Source organism: Hypanus sabinus, chromosome 31, assembly GCF_030144855.1.
Source record: "Hypanus sabinus isolate sHypSab1 chromosome 31, sHypSab1.hap1, whole genome shotgun sequence".
NCBI lineage: Eukaryota > Metazoa > Chordata > Chondrichthyes > Myliobatiformes > Dasyatidae > Hypanus > Hypanus sabinus.
In genome coordinates, this window is record NC_082736.1 from 7,470,744 (window position 1) to 7,498,496 (window position 27,753).

General features: G+C 46.0%; 5 protein-coding genes across 5 annotated transcripts in view; 3 read left to right on the forward strand and 2 right to left on the reverse strand.

Moving 5' to 3' along the window:
* The first annotated feature begins 6,432 nt into the window (after nt 1-6,432).
* On the forward strand, nt 6,433-7,050 carry LOC132383635 (histone H1-like). Its single transcript, XM_059954831.1, has one exon. It carries the CDS (start codon nt 6,433-6,435, stop codon nt 7,048-7,050), a length of 618 nt encoding a protein of 205 aa, XP_059810814.1.
* A 1,025-nt stretch (nt 7,051-8,075) lies between these two features.
* On the reverse strand, nt 8,076-8,536 carry LOC132383759 (histone H3). The gene has a single exon (XM_059954962.1). It carries the CDS (start codon nt 8,534-8,536, stop codon nt 8,126-8,128), a length of 411 nt encoding a protein of 136 aa, XP_059810945.1. The 3' UTR covers nt 8,076-8,125.
* Nucleotides 8,537-9,221: 685 nt separating this feature from the next.
* LOC132383741 (uncharacterized) overlaps nt 9,222-27,753 on the reverse strand; it is a 37,978-nt gene continuing 19,446 nt past the window's right edge. The window contains exons 4-5 of the mRNA XM_059954940.1: nt 15,179-15,190; nt 9,222-9,537 (exon numbers count right to left, since the gene is read on the reverse strand). Of these exons, the coding sequence (XP_059810923.1) occupies nt 9,222-9,537; nt 15,179-15,190 (328 nt within the window). The remainder of the gene's footprint in view (nt 9,538-15,178; nt 15,191-27,753) is intronic.
* On the forward strand, nt 25,292-25,666 carry LOC132383791 (histone H2B-like). Its single transcript, XM_059954998.1, has one exon. The coding sequence runs from the start codon at nt 25,292-25,294 to the stop codon at nt 25,664-25,666; it is 375 nt and encodes a 124-aa protein (XP_059810981.1).
* LOC132383783 (late histone H2A.L3-like) lies at nt 26,630-27,574 on the forward strand. The gene has a single exon (XM_059954988.1). The coding sequence runs from the start codon at nt 26,661-26,663 to the stop codon at nt 27,042-27,044; it is 384 nt and encodes a 127-aa protein (XP_059810971.1). The 5' UTR covers nt 26,630-26,660; the 3' UTR covers nt 27,045-27,574.

A 27,753-nucleotide genomic window follows, 5' to 3' on the forward strand; every position in this document is an offset into this window, starting at 1 on the left:
CCTGTGAAAAAAACAGTGTTTTTACCCAGTCTGTGCTCCCCATGATCTCCATACCTCTACTGGGATCACCTCTGAATCTGCTCTGCTCCAGGGAATAAAATACTAGTGTTACGAACTCCGTAACTGGGTATCTTACCAGCAAAGATAGGAGTATCCGTTGCAGTCTGATGATACTAGATTTAACAGTATTTATTAGTAAAAAAACACAAAAATAATATCAATGCAAATATACAGATAATATATGTCATCAATACTAAACCTAAAAGTGTGGGTATAATAATAATCAATAAGAAATAAGCTCTATTGTTGTCTAGGGGATAATGAATTGTCCGATGGAAATATAAAGTTCAGTTCAGTTCATGCAGGCTGTGGTGGTTTATTGGTTACTATGTTGCAATTGTTGGACAGAGAGAGAGAGAGAGAGAGAGAGAGAAACAGCTATTGACCTGCCGACCTTCCTTTTCGATCTTGATCCGTCGATGCGTTGTTGTTGTGGCCATTCACTTATGACCCCTCCGTCCTTTCTTCATTCTTCCGTCACGGACTCGTCACACAGGCAAGGGTGGACACACACACAAGTCCCCACTGGTCTCATAGTGTCTCTCCTGGTGCGTCTGAGGGGTGTTTCCCCAGACCTTACTTTTATCCCCGCTCACGGGGTCTCAGGTGTCAATCAGGTTGGGATGATACAACCCATCAACCAGAACACTCTGGTTGCCCCCTGAGGAGTTTCAATGAATAGAACAGTACTCAATACACAATCCTTCTCCAAGAGACAATAGCAGTAATCAGTGGTTCCGTTCCGCTTTTGTTAGGAGACATTCCACTTTTGTGTATCTTTGCGTTGTCACTCTCTCATTTCCTTGGTATCAGACCCAAAATAGTAGCGATTTTGTGATACTCAAAAAGAGGGGGGGGGGCGACTTTGCACCCTTCTGCTCATGAGAGTTGCTCCTCATTCGTAACACTAGTCCATACAACCTGTCCTTCTAACTCTGACTCCCCAGGTCTAAGCAACCATCTGATATTTATTTTTTTCTGTGCACTCTTTCTAGTTTAGGAACATCTTTGCTATAATAGGGTGATCAAAAGGATAGGCAGTATCCCCAGTCAGTCCTCACCAAAGACCTGTACATCTACAACGTATCTTCTCAACTCTTATACTCTGTGCCATGAATGATGAATGACAGCAGGTCAAACAACACCAACTTCACCACTGTATCTCCTTGAGGTGTCAGATCTGGTGAACTATGATTCGCATGGATATTGTTTATATAAATTACGAACAACAAAGGTCCCGGTGTGCAGTGCAACACCACTTGACAGAGACCTCCAGTCTGAGGTATAACCGTCAACCACCAGCCTCTGCCTCCTGATACTGAGGCAATTATGAAACCAATCAATTATCTCCCTTGGATTCCATCTCTCAGAACTAACCTCCCAGACCAGAGTCAAAGGTCTGGCTAATGTCCAGATAGACAACACTCACAACCCTAACCTCATCTACGCACTTGTGAAATTCCTGAAAGAGCTGCAAGAAATTTGTGAGACATGATTTCCCTTGCACAAAACTGTGCTGACTGTCTTGAATCAGACCAAATGTTGGTAGATCCTGTTCCTGAGAAACCACTCCAGTATATTCCCCAACATTGATATCCTGCCTGTAGTTTCCTGACTAGTTTCCAGTACCCTTTTTAAACAATGGCACAGCATTAAACCAAAAGACCTAAAGTCATTGGAGCAGGATTGGGGCTTTTGGCTCATCCAGTCTGTTCCATCATTCCATCATGCCTGATTTATTATCCATCCCAACCCCATTCTCCGAACTTCTCCCCGTAAACTTTGATGCCATTAATAATAATTAAATCCCACTAACATCTGCTTTAAATAGACCTACCGACTGCCTTCATGGCCACCTGTGCCAAAAGAAACCCATCGATAAGGAAATTACTCATCTCTATTCTAGAGGGGCATCTTTGTATTGAGGGTGTGGTCTGGTTCTAGACTCTTCCATTATTGGAAACATCCTCTCATATCAACACTACCTAGGCCTTTCAACATTCAATGTGTTTCTATACGATGCTCCCTCATTCTTCTAGACTCCAGTGAGTACCTGCCCAGATCATCAAATGATGGTTATATCCTAACTCTTTCAGACTTGGGATCATTCTCGTGAATTTCCCCTGCAGCTTCTGCAATGCCAGCACAGCCTTTCTTAGAAAATTGACCCAAACCTGCTCATGATACTTCAAATAAGGTCTGACTAAAGCTGCAGCATATATTGCATTTGCCTTCCTTACTACCATCTAAACATGCACATTAACCTTTAGGGAATCCTGCACTAGTACCCCCAAAGTCCCTTTACACATCTGATTTTTGTTCTCTCCCTGATTAGATGGAGTTTATGCCTTTATTCCTCCTCCCAGAGGATATGGCCACACACTTCCTTACACTCTATATTGTCTGGCACTTCTTTGTCCATTCTATAAATCTGTCCAAGTGCTACTGCATACTCCTTGCTTCCGTAACACTGCCTGCCGCTCATTCTATTTTTGATTTATCCACAGACTTGGCCTCAAAACTGTCAATTCCACATTAATCACTCTCCAATCACGTGTAACCTCAAATGGTGCCTGTGATGAAGCAACAATTTCTCCCGTGGCCTCCACAGTGTATTCTCTAACTTCTCACAAAATATAAGAATGTACCTGATATGGCCCTGGAGATTCAACAGCCTTAATGCATCTTAAGGTTTCCAATATAGATCCCTGCTAATTTGAATGTGGTGTAAAAAATCACAGCTGATTCCTGCCATTTTGATAACTCCATCACTTTCCATAATTTTCTCAATGGTGAAATAAACGTCAGAAACATTCATGGAAAGCCTCTCCCATTTCCTTCACTTCCACACACAGATGGCCATCCTCATCTCCAAGCGGAACAATTCTGTCCAAATTCCCTTTTCCTCTGAATGTACCGAGAGAATCTCAGGGGATTTTACTCGCTTTTCCTTCCAATTCTTGATATATTGTCCTTTTACACGCCTAATTTTTATGAGAGATCATATGTCTAATAATATTCTGGAACAATTTCCTGAGCATTGATCCAAGCCTCATCAGTCAGTAATTTCCTGGTTTGACTCTATTGCCTGAGGAACAACATGCCCTGGAATATCAGTGTGTTGTGAGAGTCACATGTCAAATATGGTTGGACAAATCACATTCCGCTCTCTTCAGTTCCTGTCCAACACAGTTGCCTTTCGCTCTAATCCCGATTGACCACATAACCACTGTGTCCAGTCTTGTGCTTATTTACTTTTCCCTGAATGAAACTTTTCTCAATGGCCAGGCTCATTTCCCAACTCAATGTCTTCTATGACCACCTTCCCTGGTTAGACTATCCACTTCTATGTTAAAAAACATCCCAGTATTCTTCCAACATATGCAGTGATATCTAAGCCCTTGAGTCTAAGGGAGTCCCAGTCAACATTGGGAAAACTAGTTGCCCTCTGCAACAAACCTGTTGCCTTTGCATCTTTCATTCCCTGCTACATTTCAGTTTCTTTACCTGCTGCTGGCATTTGGGAGGCCTGTAGCACAACTCCATCAGTGAATGCACCTCTCTTATCCTGAGCTCTATCCACACCGTCTCACTGGATGAAGCCTCCAGTGTGTTCTCTCTTAGTCCCTCACCCACAATTCCATGTAAAGGCTGATCTGCCATCAGACTCCTCCTGTATGTCGATCCCACTCCCCTGATTTTACAAACAGTTATCCTCGTTCTCTTTAAATCTTTTTGGTCATCCAGCATCTCCATTCCTCTCAGGGGATTCTAGTATTTGTTGCAGAGTGCTTTGTTGGTGGTAGAGTGGGCAGTGAAGGTTCTTTGAGAGTACAACGTGATTGAGATGACCTGGGGAAGTCAGCCAAAGAATGACAGATGAATGTTGATGTGGACAAGGGTGAGCTCCTGCATTTTGAGAAGTCCAACCGGGGAAGGAGCTGCACAGAAAATTCTTGTTCCTTGGAGAGTATTGCAGAGACAGCATCCATGGAATACAGGAACAACATTCACTGAAAGTGACAACACAGGTAGTCAGGATGGTGAAGATGATGTTTGGCCTATTTATCTTCATTGGTCAGGGAAATGAGTTACAGGATTTGGGATGTCATCATCTAAGTGAGATTGCACTGTATTGTGCACAGTTCTAGTCACCGAGCTACAGGAAGGATGTCATGAAGCTGGAAAGTGTGGAGGGAGGTTTGATGAGGGTGTTACTGACACTGGAGGATTTGAATTATCAGCAGAAGTTTGGACAGCCTGGGACTCTCTTTCTCACCAGAGAGATTAAGGAACTGTCTGGTGACCATTCAAAGGTTTACAAAATCAGTAGGCAATCACTCTTTTTGTCAGGGTAGGGAAGCATACATTTACAAGACAATTGTTTAAGGTGAAGGGGAAACATTTAAAGGCTACTTGACAGGTGGGGGGGATGTTGCATGTTTGATTAAGGAGACCAACACAACAGTAATTAGTGAGGGATATGATGAGGTCTTGTAAGTGGAGGTTTTAAATAGAATGATGAATGGTGATTTTGATGGGATTACACTGCTGGCCTCCCAATAGGCTCAGGTATTGTGGAGCAGACATGTTGGTAAATCACACAGAGGTGTAATGTGAACTGGCTTACAGCAGTCGGGCATTTTGACTACACCAGCATTAACCAGATTACCTTTGTATGAAAAGCTTGAGTTTCCAGGAGTAATTTGGCAGATGCAGGATCAGTTCATCCCTCAGCAGAAACAATATTTGAAAGGGAGAATGAGGCAACCATCACCAACAACGGAAGATAAAAGCAGCATAAAGGAACATGAGAGAGCAGAGAATATCAGAAAAGTTAGTGGGAAGCTAAAGGATTAATGGACTTAAAAAGAACAGAAGGTAACTAAATAGCAATATGGAGAGAACAGATGAATTATTAATGTGACTGACCAATAGTATAAAGGGGAATAAGGATTTCTTTCAGATATTTAAAGAGTAAAAGAGGCGAGAATGGATCAGGTTTCCCATTCTCACCTTCAGAATCACATCCCTCCCTGAGCCTCTTTTACACTGTTTAGTTTATTCTGTATTTCTTATTTAACCTGGCAATCTTGAACATTTAGTGAAGAGGGCCACAGCGTGGCAAATGCATTTCAATACAGATAAATGTGAGACAGTGCACACTGCAAAGTGATACCAGTGCAGAACTTACACTGTGAATGGTCAGTCATTAGGGAGTGTAATGGGCCAGAGAGATTTAGGGGTAAATCTCTCACACACAGTTCATTGAAAGTGGTGTCACTGGCAGACAGGGTGGTGAAGAACGGGGTTTAACATGCTGATCTTCATTAGTCAGGGGACTGAGTATATCAGTTGGGACATTGTGTTACAGTTGTGTAAGTGACTGGAGGCCACACTTGTATTGTGTACAGCTCTTGTCACCGTTATAGGAAAGGTGGTTAAACTGGGGAGAGAGTAGAAAAAAATTCCAAGGATGTTTCCCGGACCTGAGGTTCTCAGTCAGAGAGGTTGGTCAGACAATGTCCGTTGTCCTTTATACCTTGGAATCAGTATCATTTATCACCGTGTTATATGACAAGGAATCTGTCATTTTATTTTGACGGCAGTACAATGCGATGAAGGTGCAGATGTGAACATTGTGTCAGCAGAACGCCAAGAGATTCTGGGAATCGCGAACAACGCGGACAAAATGCTGGAGGAACCCAGCAAGTCCGGCAGCATCTCCCACCAGAGTCCTGAGGAAGGGTCTCAGCCCGAAATGTCGGCTGTTTATTCCCACCATTGATGCTGCCTGAGTTGCTGATTTCCGTCAGCATTGAGTGTGTATTGTGTCAGAGAGAGTGAGTTAAAGGAGCGGGCGGCTTAGACCAGTGTCACTGTGTTTGTGAGTCCTAACACATCGTAGGATTTCTCAGCGCCTCCTGTAGAAAATGAAAATATTTTTCTGGTACGGAAGCGCCCCACTCCCCAGATCATTCCCGAAGAGGGAATTAACCGCAAAGTTTTAATTCGATTAAATATTTCAGCCATAAAACAGAGAACAGGTCAATGATAGGGAGAGAGAACGCGGGCAATGCAGTAATGAAACGGGTTAAAATAGAAAGCGCTGCCTTTAATCCCGATTAAACTTTCTTTCCATCGAACATTCCGGCCTCAGGGACTAGTCCGAGTCTCCGCAGCGTCCGATTTGAATTGGAATCGGCGAGTTTTTGAGGAGAGAGAAACACAGAAAAATGAAGCCGCCGGGAGCTGACAGCAGGATGTCTCCGCCCCGTCCGCTCGCTGCCTTTAAATGGCTCTGTGCCGCCGCCTTTCGCTTCATTTCTCATTCAGTTCTGATTGTGAGAAGGATTTACCAGAGTCGCCGACATGACTGAGACAGCACCCGCCGAAACGGCTCCTCCAGCCGCACCCGCCGCCGCAAAGAAGACTCCCAAGAAGGCGGCGGCTGTCCGGAGTAAACCAACCGGTCCCTCGCTGGGCGAACAGATCGATAAGATCGTGGCGGGTTGTCACGATAGGAAGGGTATGTCCGGTGCGGCTATCATGAAGGCTCTGGCCGACAGCGGTGTCGATGTGGCGAAACGTCGCCACCAGGTCAAAATGAGCATCAAGAGGAAAGTGGAAAGCGGCTCCTTGGTTCAGGCCAAGGGCTCGGGTATTTCGGGATCCTTTAAATCCGGTAAAGGGAAAACTGCCGTGAAGGTGGTGAAGAAAGCGAACAAGCCAGCGGCAAAGAAATCTCCCAGCAAGAAGCTTGGCGCCAAGAAACCAGCGACTAAAAAGGCGGGAGGTAAGAAACCAGCGACTAAAAAGGCGGGAGGTAAGAAACCAGCGGCTAAGAAAGCGGGAGGTAAGAAACCCGCGGCTAAGAAATCGGCGCCGAAGCCCAAGAGCCCCAAGAAAGCCGCAGCCCCGAAGACGAAGGCGGCCAAGAAGCCGAAGTCGAAATCCGCGAAACCCAAGAAGACAGCCGTCAAAAAGTGAATTGAGAATCCACCATATGTAACTATCTGAACCCAACGGCTCTTCTCAGAGCCACCCACATCTCAGAAAAGAGCTGATTCGGAGTGTTGTGATTCCCGCGCCGGGTCCGATTGAGAACTCAGTGGAACCCGAGATTGCCGGTACCTCTGACATTTGGTGCGGTGTCTGAAATGAGACACGGATGCCCGAGCTGAGATTGAGAGATAAGGGATGTGGGCAGTTTCAGGCCCAATTCCTTCTCCGATCTGGGAGAGAGTGACCGACATTGACACAAGCGGAGATCCAGCTGAGTTGATTGGGAACTGCTGAAACCTACGCGAGAGGGGAGGGGGCGTGTTGAGAGAGGGATCCGTCTCTGGGACGGACTGCAGCGGGAGGCTATATGATAAACTACCCGGTGGCATTGCCGACTGACCTTCATGCAGGCCCCAGCTACAAAACGACATTGTTAATTTACACAAAACACCAATATCAAAAATGTACAAGAGCGAAATCTAATCTTAAAAATCACTATTTCCTGGCGGTCACCGCCCCCCGAATTCCCCCACTGTTACCCCTCGCGTCGGCATGCTTCACTCCAAGCACAGCGGGCACGAACGTATCCCCATGTCCAAAGCAAACAAAACGGTAACAGCCGCACCAGCTGCACACGACAGGTTTGTGAGAGAAGTTAAGGGCCAGATGAGGCCCTGACAGGGAGGGAAGCGCGTTAATCTCTGGATGCATTCAAGAGAGTTAGATAGAGCTCTTATAGACAGCGGGGTCAAGGGATATAGGGAGAGGGCAGGAACCGGGTACTGATTGTATATGATCAACCACGAACACAGTGAATGGCAGTGCTGGCTAGAAGGGCCGAATGGTCTAACCCTGCACCAACTGTCCATTGTCTATTACTTCCTATCCCTCGCCGAATTACCGGATCTGCACAGAACTGATGTTCGGGGTCAATTAGTGCAAAATCGATCGGCAGGACAGTTCGCTACTACGATAATGATCAGCAAGCTACAGCCCTTTCCTTTGCCGTGGTAGTGGCTCTTAAAAGAGCCTTTTCTGGTGTTCGGAGTGTAGGCTGGGCTTAGGCGCGCTCCCCGCGGATGCGGCGGGCCAACTGGATGTCCTTGGGCATAATGGTGACTCGCTTGGCGTGGATGGCGCACAGGTTAGTGTCCTCAAAGAGCCCGACCAGGTAAGCCTCACTTGCCTCCTGCAGGGCCATGACGGCCGAGCTCTGGAAACGCAGATCGGTTTTGAAGTCCTGAGCGATCTCCCGGACCAGGCGCTGGAAGGGAAGTTTGCGGATGAGCAGCTCGGTGGATTTCTGGTAGCGCCGGATCTCCCTCAGAGCCACGGTGCCGGGCCGGTAGCGATGAGGCTTCTTCACTCCGCCGGTGGCAGGAGCGCTCTTCCGCGCCGCTTTGGTCGCCAACTGTTTGCGAGGAGCTTTTCCGCCAGTCGATTTGCGCGCTGTCTGCTTGGTGCGGGCCATTCTGCTTCAGGAGTGAGGACACAGGCTGAAATACGGGAACAAGATAGACGAAACGGGTTCCAGCACAGGCTTTTATACCGCTGGGAAGGGCCGTCCCACCGCTTATGATTGGCTGTGCACCAACTGTCTGTTAAAGGATCTCCTTGCTGCGATTGGTTTATTGATTTCATGCAGGCTGGCGGCGAATAAAAATTTACGACAAAATGGGAAACTGTTAATTGGCGGTCGGACTTCATCCAATCGGAATGCACTGTGATTGGCGCCCGATTATTTTCGAACCGCCCGCCAATTTCAGAGCACCCAGCCTGATAACTTATTATTTACAATTAATTCTATCACGGATCATGTACTTTCAGTTTCATTTAATATCTAATTCCCTCAGTTAAGATTTGAATGCATGATTACGGAATCGACTCTCTGAACGACTTAACTGATTTCTGTCCGAGATGGACAGAATGATTAAGATCGATATAAATGCATCCAGCATTCACGGTAATCACCGCCTGGAAAGGCACAATCGCAGCTATATATATTTCAAGCGGAATGATTAATCTGTTTCAAAAGTAGCTCAGCCAAATATATCGATAAAAATAATTAAAAGGTTGTGGACACGGCTCCGTCTGTGAGGCGGTGGGTGGCTCTTAGAAGAGCCTTTGTGTTGTGCTCGGGAGGAAGTGGGAGTATTTCAGCCGCCGAAGCCATAGAGAGTGCGGCCCTGGCGTTTCAGAGCGTACACCACATCCATGGCAGTGACCGTCTTGCGCTTGGCGTGTTCAGTGTAGGTGACCGCATCCCGGATCACATTCTCCAGGAAAACCTTCAGCACCCCGCGGGTCTCCTCGTAGATCAGACCCGAGATCCGCTTGACGCCGCCACGGCGAGCCAGACGCCGGATGGCCGGTTTGGTGATGCCCTGGATGTTATCTCGGAGCACTTTACGGTGCCGCTTGGCTCCGCCTTTGCCCAGTCCTTTGCCTCCTTTCCCTCTGCCAGACATGATGCTGCTTCACTCAGGTCGCTGCTCAGTGACAAACCGACTGCTGATGTCTCCTTTTATACACAGCGCCCCGACCTGCCCGAGAAAGGCGCAGAGAGACAGAGGCGGGGAGGGGAGGAGACACAGTCAGAGTGACGGACAGGACCGAGAGCGGCCTCTCATCGTCCAGCTCCGCCTTCACTTTCCCACACCCGCCAATTTCCAACGGTTTATCCGACAGAAAGCGCTTTAGCGGAAAAAAAAACTGACACACACCACGTAAAGTCTGGAGGATTTCTGGAAATTCGCTGATTCTCCTGCTTTAAATTATAGGAAGTGCTTTTCCATTCCGCAAATCCCCGACTACCTCGGTCTGTCCCTCCCCGGCCCCATGACCAGTTCGAGCGTCCTCACACACAGCAGTTGGTGGGCGAGGGTGCAGTCACATCCAGTGATGAGAGGGTTAATTCATCAGAACAATTGTTCCCCTGGGTCGCGAGGGAAATTAAAGTCCGGTCACAAAAAGGAACAGGATACATAGGCAGATATAAGGATATATAGACCTCGCTTTGGTGCCTTCTAAAGCCCAGGTAAAGTGGTGGCTGAGGAGCTGGTGTGAGGTGGGTGACGGCTTTAGGTACGAGGATCATTGAGGTCCCGAGGGAAAGGTGAGACGGGTCCAAGGAGGGGTGCCAATATGTTTACGGGAGCTTTCTTCATGCTACACGGAAGGGTTTAACCGAGCAGGTATCAGGTCCTACACAGTGATTTTCGGGAAATAGGTTAAAAAGCAGGACTTCCAGGATTGCCATTACGGAATTGTGGACCCAACCTTGTGCTGGTGTGGTGAGAAAACAATTGCTGCTGAGGAACTGGTGCAGGAGGAAGATCTTCAGATTTACGGATTTACAAATCTTCCCGCGCTGACCTGGATAGTTGTCATTCTGCCCTGAAGTGACAAATTGAGTTCATTGAGCAGGTTGAAGACGTCACACAGATAAGCGAGTTTTGCTATCCACCCCTCGTCAAGTGTGCTGCCAGTGGTGATGTTTTTCCTGAAAGAAATCTCTGTAGCTGCTCTCTTAACTCAAAAACCTTGGCCAGGGCTCTCCATCTTGATAGTCACCTGACTTCAGTGTGAAAGAGAAGGCGTTTGTGCTCTGCATCCATTTCTTCACAAAGCTGCTCAAACAGACGTGAGTTAAGGGCTTTTACTTTGATGTGATTGATAACTTCAACAACGTCACTAAATACGCTGTTAAGATCAGGTGACATTTTTCGGCTAGCCAGCATCTCCCTGTTTATGACAAAGTTTGCAGAATGTCAATCAGGAGCAACCTCTTTGACTCGGGTAGTGAAACCAGACAGCCATCCAGTCATAGCTGCAGCCCCATCTGTGCATATTCCAACACAGAATGACCAGTCCGGTTTGCCTAACATGTAGTCATTCAAAGACTTGAACAGTTCTGCCCCAGTTGTGTTAGTTGCCGGTGGCATTGCGCACAACGTATCCTCGTGCACATCGTCTTGAAATATATATCGCACATAAACCAGCAGTGTTACCTTGTTGTCGCATTGGTAGACTCGTCGACCTGGATAGCATACCATGGTGACTCGTTAAGCCGTTCTAACATCTGTGCTTCGATGTCCTCCGCTTTGTCATCGATTCTCCTTGAAACTGTGGTAGCTGGAAGAGAAACCTGTGCCATCTTGTTAGCAGCAGCTTCTCTCAACTGTTCACAGCACAGGTCCTTGGCAGCAGGCAGAATCACTTCTTCCCCAACAGTGAAAGGCTTCTTAGCCTCAGCAATACGGCTAGCCACTAACTATGACGTTCTCAGAGCAGCAGCATTTGTGGAGGTGGTGGCTCTCAGCACTTGCTTCTGTCCCGCTTGCTGACGTTTTTTCCACTCAAAAAACTCAAAGGGTTTGTCTTTAAGTGCAGGGAGCTGGGACTCGAGATGCCGAAGCAGTTTTGAGGGCTTCATTGCCTCATTAGACAGCATGTCTCCACATATCACACACAGGGGCTTGGAGCATACGAGTCACCGGTCGCAATAAACCCATATTTTATGTGCGACTCGTCGTATTTTCAGTTGAAGGAAGCTTTCTTTTTTTTGTAGTCTTGGCCTCAGCCGTCTCTGCGTTGTCGTCATCATTGGGCCTTTTATGTCCCCCACCACCTCTTCCAAAGAAACTCTCAAGCTACGTTTGTTTTTTACTCATACCGACTGATGACCTTGCGTGCGTTCAAGTTCAACAGTGGCGTGACAGGGAATGAGGAAAGGTGCAGCTGACTCATATCGTTTCATATCACCAAATCATATCGGTTCTTCGCAGCCCAGCAGCACGTGTTTTGCGGCCCGGTGGTTGGGGACCACGGATCTGAGACACTCCAGAGTTGTTTTGAGGTGACAGACAGGCAGGCACTCTGTGAGCCACATGGAGATGACATTGATGGGCTCACAGAGTGCATCACTGGTTACATCAACTTCTGTGTGGACTGCAATGTTCCAGCAAGAACTGTCCTTCATTATTCAAATAACAAGTCATGGGTAACAAAGGACATTAAGGACATCCTGAATGCTAAAAAGAGGGCATTTAGAGATGGAATTAGGGAGGAGCTGAGGACAATACAGAGGGACCTGAAAGCCAAGATCAGGGAGGCTAAAGACAGGTGTAGGAGGAAGCACGAGGAAATCTGCAGATGCTGGAAATTCAAACAACACACACAAAATGATTCATCTGTTGTCTGCCCCCAACCAACACATACTCCACTCTCCCCTCCTACTCCTCCTCACAGCCCCCCACCCTGCTCCCATGACTACACCCCTCCACCACCTGAAACCACCATGGTGTGCTTCACAGCTGAATAGGTCAGAAGACAGCTGAAACGTGTCCACCCAAGCAAGGCTGCAGGCCCGGATGGTGTCAGCCCCAGGGTGCTCAAAGCCTGTGCCCCCCAGCTATGTGGAGTACTTCACCATGTCTTCAAGCTGAGCCTGAGTCTCCAGAGGGTTCCTGTGCTTTGGAAGACATCCTGCCTCGTCCCTGTACCGCAGATGCCGCGCCCCAGTGACAACAGACAGGTGGCATTGACCTCCCACATCATGAAGACCCTGGAGGGACGTTCTAGAGCAGCTGCGGCCTCTGGTTAGGCCAAACTTAGACCCCCTCCCGTTCGCCTACCAGCCCCGACTAGGAGTTGAGGATGCCATCGTCTAACTGCTCAACAATGTCTACGCCCACCTGGACAAGCCGGCGAGCACTGTGAGGGTCATGTTTTTTGACTTCTCCAGTGCGTTCAACACCATCCGCCCTGCTCTGTTCAGTGAGAAGCTGACAGTGATGCAGGTCGATGCTTCCCTGGTGTCATGGATTATTGATTGCCTGACTGGCAGACCACAGTACGTGCGCTTCCAACAATGTGTGTCAGACAGAGTGGTCAGCAGCACTGGGGCTCCACAGGGGACTGTCCTGTCTCCCTTTCTCTTCACCACCTACACCTCGGACTTCAACTACTGCACAAAGTCTTGCCAACTTCAGAAGTTTTCTGATGACTCTGCCATAGTTGGATGCATCAGCAAGGGAGATGAGGCAGAGTACAGGGCTACGGTGAGAAACTTTATCAAATGGTGTGAGCAGAATAATTTTGAATTAAGAAGACAAATTTAAAGTGGACAAAGAATTTGTGTTTAAGCTAAATCAGTTCATTCGGCATTGGCAAGGTGGAATATAGTTCGGACTGTTGTGACCCCGGGACAGTAGAGCATTCCAGCAAGGAATGAAGCTAATCGGGGGCGGGGGCGGGGGTGGGGGGGAGTTCATTATAACAGAATCACTCAGTACAATTGAGGGGTTCAGACTTCACTGTTAACCCACCATCCGTATGTATGGGCCCCCTACAACACACTCAACAACTCGAGCGTTTAGTACCAACATGCGTTCATAAGTAAGGGTCATGTTCTTTGTGTGGAACAGGAACTGTACCGCCTCATCTTTGACATGAGGTGCACAAACCACGTATCCACTAACATTGTTTCCAGTATCATATCAGGCGAAAAAGCCATCAAGGCCGAAAATTGAGACATCGGCTTACATCAGGAGGCATTTTACAGCGGGCAGAATTACAATTGTACAAATTCTACAGTACTGTTTGGGAAAGGATTATTTAAAGTAAACTTCATAGTCTGTGGTGTTTGTGGTGGCTGAGGGTGAAACTGACTGTTATCAAAGTTGCTTTGGCGCTGAGGGCATCTTTGAACTCAGTGGCGAGACTGTCCATAAACAAGGTGCACCTCTCACTGACGCCCCACCTTTTACCAGTAACTGTCCTCCGCCTTCTCCCCATGTTTCTTGAAGTGAATCAAAGAACTGCAAAATCCATAAATTAGAACAGCTGTTTTTTTTCCCCCTCTAAATAACACTATACAATGTTCAGAACAAAATAAATACCAGTCACAAATGGGTGACAAGTCAAATGCATTTAAAGCAGGTAACGTTCAAACAAAATTTAGAATGAAATTGTAAACAGCTTTAATATAGTAATGATGAGCAACAATGTGGTCACTGTCATTTTATTAAATATAAAACAGAATACAAGTTAAAATAACATTCAAATCATACAGGGCAGCTGTCACAATATATTTATACAACAGTCAATATTAATGAGACAATGGTAGCGCAGTCCAGGGAGTCTCCAGTCCTCACACAAATATTATCCACTCCCTTAACAGCTTGAAGCATTTGATTTCATCTGAAATTATTGTAAACCACTCAGAATTTTACTTACCTCTTTTCATCTAACACAAGTAACAAACTACATTTCCTTTAACCTGGACTCATTTAATCATCATTTGCAATAACATTCATTACGATTGAGTAAATCAGTGTATTTCTGAAATACTTTGTTTATCTACTTTACAAATTTATTAAGGTGCCCATCTGCTTTTTGTGCAATGCGGTGTATCATATGTCACTCTGGAGTGTGAAGGAAACACTTCAGTATAACATGATATTTTAGTTCAAAGTGCATAAAAGTCTCCATATTGCTCATTCTCCCATCGAGCTTTTGAGAGATTTACACCAGCCTCTTCAAGAACTCAGGAGACACTACTGGGGTGAGCTTTGTTGTAACCGTACCTGTGGGGGGCAGGGGTAAAACAGGTTCCTACTACTTCCTACTCAGACATTTGTACGAGTTGTGTCCTGTTAAACATGGAATAGTACAGCACATTACAGGCCCTTCAGCCCACAATGTTGTGCCGACCGTCAGAACCTGCCTCCCATATAACCCCCCATCTTAAGTTCCTCCATATTCCTGTCTAGTAGTCTCTTAAACATTGAGTTAGGCTCGATTACATTTTCCTCTTCTTTCCGACTCTTTTTCTCTAACTTTTTTTTCATCTTCTCTGCTCGTACTGTGAGGAGCAACCAATTATTTTCGCATTTCTCTGCAGGTGAACACCACAGTGAAACACAATAAAACACACACAAACCTGAAAGTTTCCTCTCTCCTTTATCTATACTTCTGCAAGCACTCCCTTCTTCCATTCCACCCCCTTCTCAACATACTTAATTCTTTCTGCTCCACAATGTACGAATAAACAAGCCACCGAGTCGCCTTAGATGTCGAGTAAGAGACTCTCACGTGACCATTCAGACACACAATCAAGGCACTCACTCGTACTTCAGAATTCCCTTTCTTTCGTGCATCATGGGGTCAAATCCACCCCAAGGCATATGCATGATGACCAATGGGACTCAATCCAGCATGAGGCATCCTCTTTTCCCATCGATTCATGGGACCTAGCCCAGCCCCAGGCAGCCACAGTTTCCCTCTATTTCCTCAGCTGATTCAAACCCACCTAATGCTCCTTCTTTACTGTTGCAGCCTTCCGACAGTGGACAAAGGTGATGGACTACTCCACACAGGAGGAATTCTGTTTGAGGACTGATTGGCTACAGGGGCTGAATTCCTTTCTCCTGTAAAACAAAGCCAAGGGTTCAGTTTCTCAGAGGAAACTTCATGTTTCCACCATCACCCAGCAGCTGGAATCTGAAAACTCGCACTCGTTCTTCAATCAAACCTTAGTTACCTGTGCACAAGGAGAACAACATGGCCTCTGAACCAAACTGTTCTCAAGCTTGAACAAAGAAATATCACTTTTTACAGAGTTGTTTATTCAGAGACTGGTAATGACCAAATGGTAATCTCCTCGCCCACCCCCACTCTCCACTTCCCGCAGCGATTGCTCCCTATGTGACTCCCTTGCCCACTCAACCCTCCCGACTGATCCCCCTCCTGGTACTTACACTTGCGAAGTGTCATACCCACCCCTACCCCTCCTCCCTCACTACCATTCAGGGCCCTAAACAGTCCTTCCAAGTGAGGCAAAAATTCACCTGCAAGTCTGATGGGGATGTCAACTGTATCCAGTGGTCCCGGTGTGGCCTCCTGTATATCACAGCAACCTCATGCAGATTGGAGGACACTTCGTCAAGCATCTTCGCTCCGTCTGCCAGGAAAAGTGGCATCTCCCCGTGGCTATTATTTCAATTCCACTTCCTGTTCCCTTTCCAATATGTCAGTCCATCACCACCTCTCCTGCCACAATGAGTCCACAAACAGGTTGGAGGAGCAACGCCTTATATTCCAAAAGGGTAGCCTCCAACCTGATGGCATGAACATCAATTTCTTGCACTTCCACTAATTGCCCCCTGCTCTCCTTCACCATTCCACATTCCTTTTCCTTCTCCTACTTAATTTCCTTACCTGTTCATCCCCTCCTTCTTCCTTTTCTTCCATGGTCTTCTCTTCTCTGCTATCAGATTCCCCTTCTCTAGCGCTTCATCTCTATCACCAATCTATTTCCTTAGCCCCTCCCCTCTCCCAGTTTCACACATCACCTACCATCTTTCACTTCTTCCTTCCCTCCCGCACCTTCATAATTGGACTTCTCTTCTTTTTTCAAATCATGATTAAGGGCCTCGGCTCAAATGCACATTGAATCTTTACTCTTTATCATAGATGCTGCCTGGCCTGCTGAGTTCCACCAGCATTTTGTGTGTGTTGCTTTGGATTTCCAGCATCTGCACATTTTCTCCTGTTTGAAATGGAACTTGTTTATGTTCAAATTCCTTATCTGTCTGTTTAATTCACATTGAAACTACGATAATACAGTATAAATAGCCAAAACAATCTGCACATTAAATGCCAATAATAATCCAGAAATAGTAAAGCAACTGTTACACGGTACTCTGTCACCTGAATCATTATCTTGTCATGGAATGTGAAATGGGTCCATCCCCGGCTGTGCAAAGGGAAGCTCTGCTCTTCGAAGCCCTTTCTTGCCCAGGTTGACTGCACACTACCTGTAAACTATCCATGCCTGAGCAGTAACTTTACCCTAGTCTTGTTGTAACTTCAGCTGGCTCAGGCACTGAAAAGTCAGTCACCTGGCTCACTTCGCAGAACAGGACAGACCTCCCAAATAGTTGGACCACACACATACTGCTTAAAGAACCCCTTTTAGACATGGCTAACAAATTCTGCCGCATCGAATATTGTGCTCCCTGGAATTCCCAGTCAGTGGTCAATGTTCAAAAGTTTAAAGCACATTTATTACTAAAATTATGCTGACATTATACAACCTTGAGATTCCTCTCCTAACAGGCAGCCATGAAACAAAGGAACATAAAAGGAACAAAACAAAAAAAAAAGAGGACCGTCAAACACTCAACGTGCAGAGAGAAAAAAACATGCAAACAGACAGAGAGCCCAAAGTTCAGCGCAGGGCAGAGTAAACATCGTGGAGCAGTGATCTGAACCAATTTGTTCAGTTGGATATGGGTGCCTCCTGGAAGAGAGCGTTCCTCAGCCTGGACCAGATGGACTGAAAGTTCCATTTTCATGCAGTGTGTCGCTGCAAATCTGAACATTGTTCACTCGGTTTGATGACATTTCACTTCTCTAAATGACTTGTAAGTTCCTCATAGATCAGACTCCAGCATCTTGCCCTCAACACTTGTGAAATTAACAGGACAACAATTACCTTCTGTTGTATTCTAACTTGAACAATGGAAGCAGTTGAGGTTTTTCACTCCAATGGGACCTTCCTGGAACACAGTGTGTTCTGGCAAACAGCAACCTCTACCTGCACATTCTCTCCAGCCACTTCCCTGTTAATCTCTCGAGTGCAGGTCATTGTGACCTGGTGATGTTAACTTTTAGTCTCATTCAATATTTTTCTCATGATGGTGAGTGTAGTAAGTTATTGCACAGTGTTGAAATGTCGGCCAATATCTCATTGAGATGTGTCCCATGTCTCCATATTTGTTAAAGTAGTTATTGAGGCTCTTGCCACTGGTTTCTGAATTATTCTCAGTCTGTTAGTCTATCTCTAAGCCTTATCACAATCTGTGCTCTAGGCTTTGATTTAATGTTTCCCTTGACACCATTGGTCCATCATTCTCCTGGGTCCTTCTGTCTAATTGGGATCAATGTCTGCTGAGTGTTATGAACCAGTGGTTTAAACATCCACTACTGTTCGTCTGTTGAGCTGTTATGTTCTTATTTACCCTGTCGACCCCAGGCAACCCCACCTTCACATCTATGTAATTGTCCTTAATTATGTTGAGGACATTGGTTGTGGACATGGGTGTTCACCCTCAAATTCTGTCTGGAATCCTCCCATGTTTTGTTGTCTTCTTCTTCAGGTATCCTTGACCACAGGATCTCTTATTAATCCCACACCATCACGTTTGAAATGTCCAGTTCCTGGGTAAGTTCTGTAACATTATGCTGTAGGAAGCAGTCTCTGGCCACTCCACAAATTCCTTTTCCTCTGCCAGTTTGATTAGTCTTATCAATGAACAAAGGCACCCTCCTCATTTCACTTTTGCAGACTTGTGTGGAACATTGCATATGCTGGAATACTGAGTTCCCAGTCCCAATCTGCCTGCAACCATATCCCTGGAAAACCTATAACATCAAATGCATTTGTCACAATACAATGCAATTTTCACCCCATATTTTCGCATTTATAAGAGATTGTATATAACTTCAATTCCTACATTTTGCTTATTTTAATGTAATATTCTTCCTCAGTTGTAATTCTTATTTCACTATCACGGTGAAAGAATTCGCATTCAAACTCAACAGCATCTCCTCCACAATTACCATCAGCACTGGTGCAGCACAAGGCTGTGTGCTTGGCCCCTACTCTACTCACTCTAAACCTCTGATTGTGTGGCTCAGTACAACTCCAATGCCACATTTAACTTTGCAGATGACACCACTGTTGTTGGATGAATCAAAGGTGGTGACAAATTTGCCATCAGGAGGGAGATGGAAAATCTAGTTGAATGGATCCTCAACAATAATCACTCACTCAACTCAACAAAACCAAAGAGTTAATCATTGACTGCAGGAGAAGGGAAGTGCAGGTCTATGTGTCTCTTATCATCAGGGAATTCGAGGTGGAGAGAGTTGGTAACTTTAAATTCCTTGTCATTATCATTTCAGAGGATCTGTCCTGGGACTAGCAGTAAGTGCCATCATAAAGAAGGCACGGCAGTGACAACTTAGAACTTTGCCTATAATCAGCATGATATTGAAAACTTTGACACACTTCTATAGATGCACAGTGGAGAGCATCCTGACTTGTTGTTGCATCATAACCTGATATGGAAACACAATGATCAGGAATGGAAAAGTCTACAAGAAATATTAGATACATCCCAGTCCATCACAGGCAAAGCCCTCCCCATCATCCAGTATATTTACAGGAAGTGTAAATATTTACAAGATATTAAAAGATATTTACAAGCAAACTGCATCCATCATCAACAACATCCTTCATCCATCTCATGCCCTCTTTGCACAGCTGCCATCGGGAAGGACAACCAGGAGCCCCAGTTCCCACAGCACCAGGTTCAGAATGAGTTATTACCCTACACAGGTCATGCTCTTGAAACAGAGTAAATAACTTCTCTGAGCTGATTCCATAACTTGCAGAGTCACTTTCACGTATTATACAACTGAATTTCACAGAAATATATATATTTTTTTTATTTTTCCACTATTTGTCTTCTTTTGCACTATTTGTCTGTCAGTCTTTGCTGTTTACATTTTTTTCATCAATTCCATGGTATTTATTTTCCTGTAATCACCTGAAAGAAAATTAATCTGAAGTAGTAACCTTTTACATCCGAGGTCCCAACACACTAGGCCACTGCTACACCAGGATAAGGAATGCCTATTGTAGTTAAGTTGCATCATTTGACTGTACTCCTGCTACCTGCATACAGACAGAGCCTAAGGAACAAGTCTCCAGAGATCCAGTGTTGGTCATGCGAGGCAGAGGAATGGTTACAGGATTGCCTTGAGTCAGCAGGCTGAGCCATGTTCCTGAACTCAACTAACTATCTGATCGATAAGGCCAGGGTCATTACAGAGTTCATTAAAACATCTGTGGAGGTGTGTGTCCCCACAAAATCACTCAGGGTTTTCCCAAATCAGAAGCTCTGGATAAGCACTGAGATCCAGAACCTGCTGAGCACCAGATCAGTGGCATTCAAGTCTGGAGATCAGGAGTGTTACAAGAGGTGCAGGTGTGATCTCCAGAAAGCCTCTTGGGCAAGGGGAGATTCCAGACTAGACTGGAATAAAATAGGGATCCTTGACAGTTGTGGCAGGGTTTGAACGACAGAACCTCCTGCAAAGGTAAATCCTGTGACAAAGGGGACAGCAGACATTTCCTTCCAGATGAGCTCAATGCCTTCATATCTTCAGCCTCACTATCTGGCAGTGTGTGGTACCCTTCTGCTGGAAGAAAGCTTCAATCATATCGGTGCCCAACAGCAGCATGGGAACTTGTTTAAATGACTATTGCCCAGTGGCTGTTACATCCACGATGATGAAGTGTGTTGAGAGGCTGGTGTTGAAGCATATCAGCTCTTGTCTGAATGGTGACTTGGATCCTCTCCAATTCACCAACCGAAGCAAAATCAGATGTGTCTCGTTGGCTCTTTACACAACACTGGAACATCTGGACAGCAAAGATGCAAACATCAGAATTGATGTTTATTGATTACAGCTCAACATTGAATACAGTCCTACCCTCAAATCTAATCAGTAAACTCCAAGACTGGGCCTCAATACCCCCGTGTGCTATTGGATCCTGGATTTCCCCAGGTGCAGACCCCAGTCAGTTCAGATTGGCAAAAACATCTCCTCCACAATCTCGATCAGCACAGGAGCACAACCGGGAAGTGAGCTTAGCCCCTCCTCCCCCACCTACTCACTTTTCACCTACAGTATGACTGTGTGGCCAAGTACACTGCCAACACCATTTACAAGTTTGCGTATGACACCACTGTTGTGGGCTGTACCAAAGGGCTGCATTGATCAGCATACAGGAAGGACACTGAAAACTTGGCTGTGTGCCATAATGACAACTCAATGTCAATAAGACCAAGGGACTGATTGTGGCTTCAGGAGGGGAAAACCCGAGGTCCATGGACCTGTAATCAAAGGACGATTAGTGGTGGACAGGGTCAGTAACTGAATTTCTGTGTGTCACTCTTTGAGGACCTGTCCCAGGCCCATCATATCAATATTATTGTGAAGAAATCCCAACTATGCCTCTACTTCCTCAGGGCTCTCTGAGATTCAGCATGTCATCGTAAACTTTGCCAAACTTCTATATACTTGTGGTGCCTGGCTGCATTACGGCCTGGTAACAAACACCACCACCAATCCTACAAACTGTAGTGGATTTGGCCCTGTATATCACTCACAACCACTGAGCATATCAACATGAAACACAGCCGTAGGAAAGCAGTGTCCATCATCAAAGATCCTCACCACCAAGACAATGCTCTTTTCTCACTGCTACCATCAGGTAGAAGGTACAGGTACCTCAGGATTCACAACACCAGGTTCAAGAACAGTTACCACCTCTCAATCATCAGTGTCTTGAACAAAAGGGGATAGTTACACTCATTTATGGACTCTGTTATATTGTTATTTCATACCGGTTACTTACTTGTTCAAGAGCTGTGAGGTGAAGACCTTGGTCAGACCCCACGGAGTTAAAAACATAGAAACATAGAAAACCTACAGCACAATACAGGCCCTTCGGCCCACAAAGTTGTGGCAAACATGTCCTTATCTTAGAACGAACTAGGATTCTCCATAGCCCTCTATTTTCCTAAACTCCATGTACCCATCTAGGAGTCTCTTAAAAGACCCTACCATCTCTGCCTGCACCACGGTCGCTGTCAGCCCATTCCATGCACTCAACATGGATAGGAAAGGTTGTGAGGGATACAGTCCTAATGCAGGCAGATGGGACGAGTTCAGGTCGATAACTTGGTTGGCATCGATGAGTTGTACCAAAGGGATGCTTTCAGTTCTGTATAAATCACAGACTCTATTTTGGGAGGTTAAACCAGGGCAGGATGTACACAGTGAATGACAGGCTCCTGGGAAGTTTTCATGAACAGTGACGTTATTGGCTTCTGCCCCCAGTCCTCTGCCAGCTTATTCGGGATACTAGTTATTCTCTGTGTGAAATATTTACACTTCAGATCCCCTTCTCACTGATCGGCTGGAACATTCTCATCAGAGTGTATGTGATATTAGAGAGACTGATAAAATAATGGCAGACATTGATACGGACAATAGTGAATCTGTTATCTCCAGGGTCATGGAGTTGGAAGCTAGAGATTACAGGTATAAAGTGCGAGAGGAAAGATTTAACTGGGACCATGAGGAGCAGGTTTTATTCACAGAATGTGCTGTTTACCTGGTACAAACTACCTCCAGTGATGGTATAGAGGGGCACAGTTGCCAAATCTCTTGGACAGTGGAGAGGGAAGTTTCACAGGGACATGGGCCAAATTCAGGTAACTGACAATGGTATTGTTTGGCTACTTGGTCAGCATGGATGTGTTGGGCTGAAGGGCCTGTTTCTGTGCTGCATAAATTAGTGACTAGGTCTGTTGCTGTGGCAGAGCAGGAGGGACAGGGTCAGTAGTGAGAAGGTTTGGGGGATGTCGACAGGAGAGTGAATGGTTGAGGATTGGGCAGATGGAACAGAATGTGGGGAAATGTGAGATCACCCATTCCCAGGAACAAACTGTAAGAGTCATTTCCACACGGGATGTTCAGAGGGACCTGGGTGTCCTTGTAAACAAATCACTTGAGTTAACATGCAGATACAACAAGTGATGAGAGAGGCAAACAGTATTTTGTCCTGTGATCCAGGAGGAGTGGAGAAGAGGGGTACAGATGTCTCACTGGATTCTATAGGGCCCTGGTGAGAGCACACCTTGAATATAGTGTCCGGGTTTGGTCACACATCCTCGGGAAGGATATCCCTGCAATAGAGGGAGTTCAGTGACTGTTCCCCACACTGACTGGGCTGGTTCCAGGGATGGAGGATTGGTTATGTGAGAGGAGAGTGAGTGGGCTGGGTCTGTATTCCTGCAGTTAATGAGAAAACGAGGAAATCTGTTAGATTCTTTCAGGATGTGACCGGCTGTAGGCAAGGAGGATCTTTCCCCTGAATTAGATCTCCATAACGGAGGAAAATACCCTCAGAATGAGGCGTAAATCACAAACACCAGAGAATCCGCTGATGCTGGAAATACAAAGTAATACACACAAAATGCTGGAGGAACTCAGCAGGACAGGCAGCCTTTATGGAAAAGAGTAAACAGTCAACACTTCGGCCCGAGACCCTTCCATCAGATCTCGTCCTGGTGATGGTTCTCAGCCCAAAGCATCGACTCGTTACCCTTTCCCATAGATGCTGCCCGGCCTGCTGACTTCTGCCAGCATTTTGTGTCTGTTGATCAGGTTGAGGTGACAAGCATTCAGGATGGAAATGAGATCAGATTCCTTTAATCTGAGAACAAAGAACTTCTGTATTCCTTATATAAGGAATCTGGAGCCTCAGGTGCTGGGTTGAGTCAAAGCTGAGATCAACAGTCTCTGGGAAAATTTTAGTTTCTAAGTGAGTCCATAAGACCATCAGATTTAGGAACAGAATTCGGCCATTTGGCCCATCGAGCCTGCTCTGCCATTTCATCATAATTGATCTATTTTTCCTCTTAGCCCCAATCTCTGCCTATATCCAGTGATTTGGCCTCTACAGCTGCATGTGGCCAAAAATTCCACCGATTCACCACTCTCTGGCTGATGAAATTCCTCCTCATCTCCACTCTAAAAGGATGCCCCTCTATTTTGAAACTGTGTGGTCTGGTTACAGACACTCCTACCACAGGAAAAGTCCTCTCCACATCCACTCACTCAAGCCCTTACACTATTTGATAGGTTTCAATTCAGTAACACTTCTTCCTTCGAATTTCCAGTGAATAGAGGCCTAGTGAGGTGAAATGCTCTTCATTAGATAAGCCATTTAATCCTGGGTAAAATTCCCCATTTGTGACGTAATGTCAGTACAATAAATTCTGGATTTCAGAGATTTTTGCGTTTTAGAATCATGGATCAATCTGCCCAATATTAATCACTAGTTTGTATGCAGTAAACATTGTTAATTTAACCCATGCAATCCCAGGCACACAGATGCAAAATAAAGACAGGTGTAAATTTGGAGTAGGGAAGTTTAACCGTACTTGGAGGTAAAGCCTGATTACTAGGCCTCAGAACATTCTGTTCCTCAAATGGTCAGAATAAAGCCAAGTAACAAGGTGGAAAATACCCACAACTTGTAGAATTACACGCCTTGCTTCCTGGGATAAACACCTGATCCACCCTGGCTGCATTGCCTCGGTGAGATTGTTTCACGATTAAAGACCCGAAACACCCAATGACCCTCAGTTGTATTATTGATTATGTGTCCTTTTGCACACCCGGTTCCCTAAGCCAAGAGGTGTTGAACCACGATAATGAAAGGCATCGGCCACTGTGTGGCTCCACTACACTACCCCATCCACCGTAGTGCCACATATCTCACCATACACAATCTACAGCCTTATCTCTCCCAGGCCCACATATACATCCACCAACCCTACCCTCAAACCTAATCCAGGAGTCCAAGGGGACACACAGCCCCACAAACCAGATGACTAGTGTAAGGAGGAGCAAGATCCAATAAAGGCAAGTGTTGGACCTGGTGAATGAAGGCATGGGCCAGATCAAAGTGGCAGCGTTGCGTGACTCTGAATCGAGAGTGACGAGATGAAGAAGCACAAGAGGGTGATACTCCTACTGCCTGCATAATCTCTTTGTTATTTTGTTATTACGTAACATGGTATAATATTTAATTTCAGTGTTTCTTGTCAATGTTGATGCAATGTGTCTGTGATGCTGCTACAAATACGTTGTCCCTCTCACCTGTGCATAAATAAACTCGATTTGAACATTACATTGAAATGTCCAAATCTCTCTTTCGTTCTCGTGCCCTGTGTCATGAACTAACCGGCTTAGTGTTTAATTTTACAATATTTCATCAGATTTTATTTTCAATCTGCTTTTGAAGTTTGCGTTTCCCTTTTCAATGTCAGCCCGCACCCCCGCCTGTCTCTGCCCTTCTGTACTTCCTCCCGCATTAAACGACAGCGGTAACCGACACACATTGGCGCCGCTTCCCATCCCCCAGCGTTCCGATTGGTGATTCGTTTCTCCAAACAGCCAATGGGAATGCTCAGCATTCCCATCCTCATTAACATACCACTTTGGGCGCTGCCTATTTAATCCGCGCTCCGGACAGCTTCTGCTTATTATTGTGTTTGAAACCGACGAGGAAATGCCTGATGCACCGAAACCCGCTCCCAAGAAGGGCGCCAAGAAAGCTCTGTCCAAACCGGCGAGCAAGTCTGGCAAGAAGCGCAAGAGGTCGAGGAAGGAGACTTACGCCATCTACATCTACAAAGTGATGAAGCAGGTTCATCCCGACACCGGCATCTCTTCCAAGGCCATGAGCATCATGAATTCATTCGTGAACGATATTTTCGAGCGCATCGCGGGTGAGGCTTCCCGCCTGGCCCATTACAACAAGCGGTCCACCATCAGCTCCCGGGAGATCCAGACCGCCGTGCGCCTGCTGTTGCCCGGAGAGCTGGCCAAGCACGCCGTGTCCGAAGGGACAAAGGCGGTGACCAAGTACACCAGCTCCAAGTGAAGCTCCCCAGTGAGATGATCGAAAACACAACGGCTCTTTTAAGAGCCACTCACAATTTCAATGGAAGAGTTGTACTAGCTTTTCGGTAATAAATTACACATACTTTATGTCTGGTGACTTTTACAAGAGCTAAATCGCGGTTGGAACAACATCCTACTGAACTGAGAAGGAATTGTTACCCCCCCCCCCCCCCCCTTCCATCAGTTCGTCCCACTCGGTATCCATGCCAAGCGGAGGATTGCTGCCGTTGTTGTTTTATTTGTGGCTTCAGGAGTTTATTGGTTCCGGTTGGGTAACTCCTGAATCTGTTTTCAACTCGAGCCTGAAAGACCCCATGGCTCTTTCATATGAAGAAGCGTCGATAGTGCTTCTGCTTATAGATGCTGCCTGGCCTGCTGGGTTCCACCAGCATTTTGTGTGTGAATTTCCAGCATCTGCAGATTTCCTCGTGATGGCTCTTTCATATTATAACTTCATAAAACTGCAGACGAGACGCTGGTCAAAGTTTGAGAAGAGCCGTTTTCCATAACCTGATAACGTTCACACAGTGACCGACCGCGGGCAGAAGCTGAGGGTCAGTTTTATTCGGTTCCGTTACGGGTTGAAGAAATTAGAGAATTGAGTTCCCAGACACTCCAATATCAACTACACTTAAATCAAATGTGCCCGGTTTCAGTAACAGAGGGTAACCGATCTGCAATTATTTAACTGGAAATCAAATTTGAACAATAGATTTATTTTTGGCGGGCTTTTTTCCAGATTTCAGTACATTTTGGGGAGGAGACGGTTATGTTCCCGCTTCTACTTTTACGGACTGCTGATTGGTGATTAAGGCAGTTCTTCGATTGGGACATTTGTCTTCACCAATGAGAATAAGCAGGATCACACCAATCACAAACATTAATTTGCATTCTCAAAGAGGGAATAAAAGAGGCGAGTTGCGGCAGGGTGCTCATTCGTTCATTCTCGTTGGAGTAGAATTGTGACTGTGGAAATGTCTGGACGTGGAAAAGGCGGCGCTGGCAAAGCTCGGTCCAAGGCCAAATCTCGCTCGTCTCGGGCTGGACTGCAATTTCCGGTCGGCAGGGTACACAGACTCCTAAGAAAGGGCAACTATGCTGAGCGGGTGGGTGCCGGAGCCCCGGTCTATCTGGCTGCTGTGCTCGAGTATCTGACGGCCGAAATCCTCGAATTGGCCGGCAACGCGGCCCGGGACAATAAGAAGACCCGCATCATCCCCCGGCACTTGCAGCTGGCCGTCCGCAACGACGAGGAGCTGAACAAGCTGCTGGGAGGGGTGACTATCGCTCAGGGCGGTGTGTTACCCAATATCCAGGCCGTCCTGTTGCCCAAGAAAACCGGCGCTGCCAGTAAGTGAAGCGACGTAAGCTGAATCTATTTACCCAAAGGCTCTTTTCAGAGCCACTCACAATGTCTGTGGAAGGGCTGAGCGGCGGGTCCTTTCCGTCCGTTTGATATCCTGCATCCGTCAGTGTCTCGACCTGTTTCTAACGCGAATAAACCGATATAAATCTGCACAGAAACCGGTTCGTTTCAGTCCCTGATCGTTTTCCCCTATCACCCGACTGAATGCAGCTCTCTCCCCTTGCAGAGAGTCAGCGGGTTCCCTAGGCGCAGAGTCATGAAATGAACTTCCGGAGTCAGCCCCGGGAGGGAGAGTTTAATCTCCGATCACTGAACGACTCCGCTCTTCATCACCTGGAACCGCGTTGTCTGGGTTCCACATTACGGTTTTACCCCGGACCGTTCCGGTGTGCAGAAGGCGGGAACATCGCCTGTTCGTTGCTTCATGAGCGATTCCCATCGCCTCACAGAAAAATAACATTTGCGTTTTACATTTCAGAATCAAGTTTATTATCACCGGCATGTGACGTGAAATTTGTTAACTCAGCAGCAGCAGCAGTTCAATGTCATACATAATCTAAAAGACAGAGTAATAAAATAACAAATAAAATAAAACATAATAAATAAACAAGTAAATCAGTTACGTATATTGACTGTTATTTTGAAAAATGTGCACAAACGGATATACTGTATATTAAAACGTGAGGTAGTGTCCATAGTTT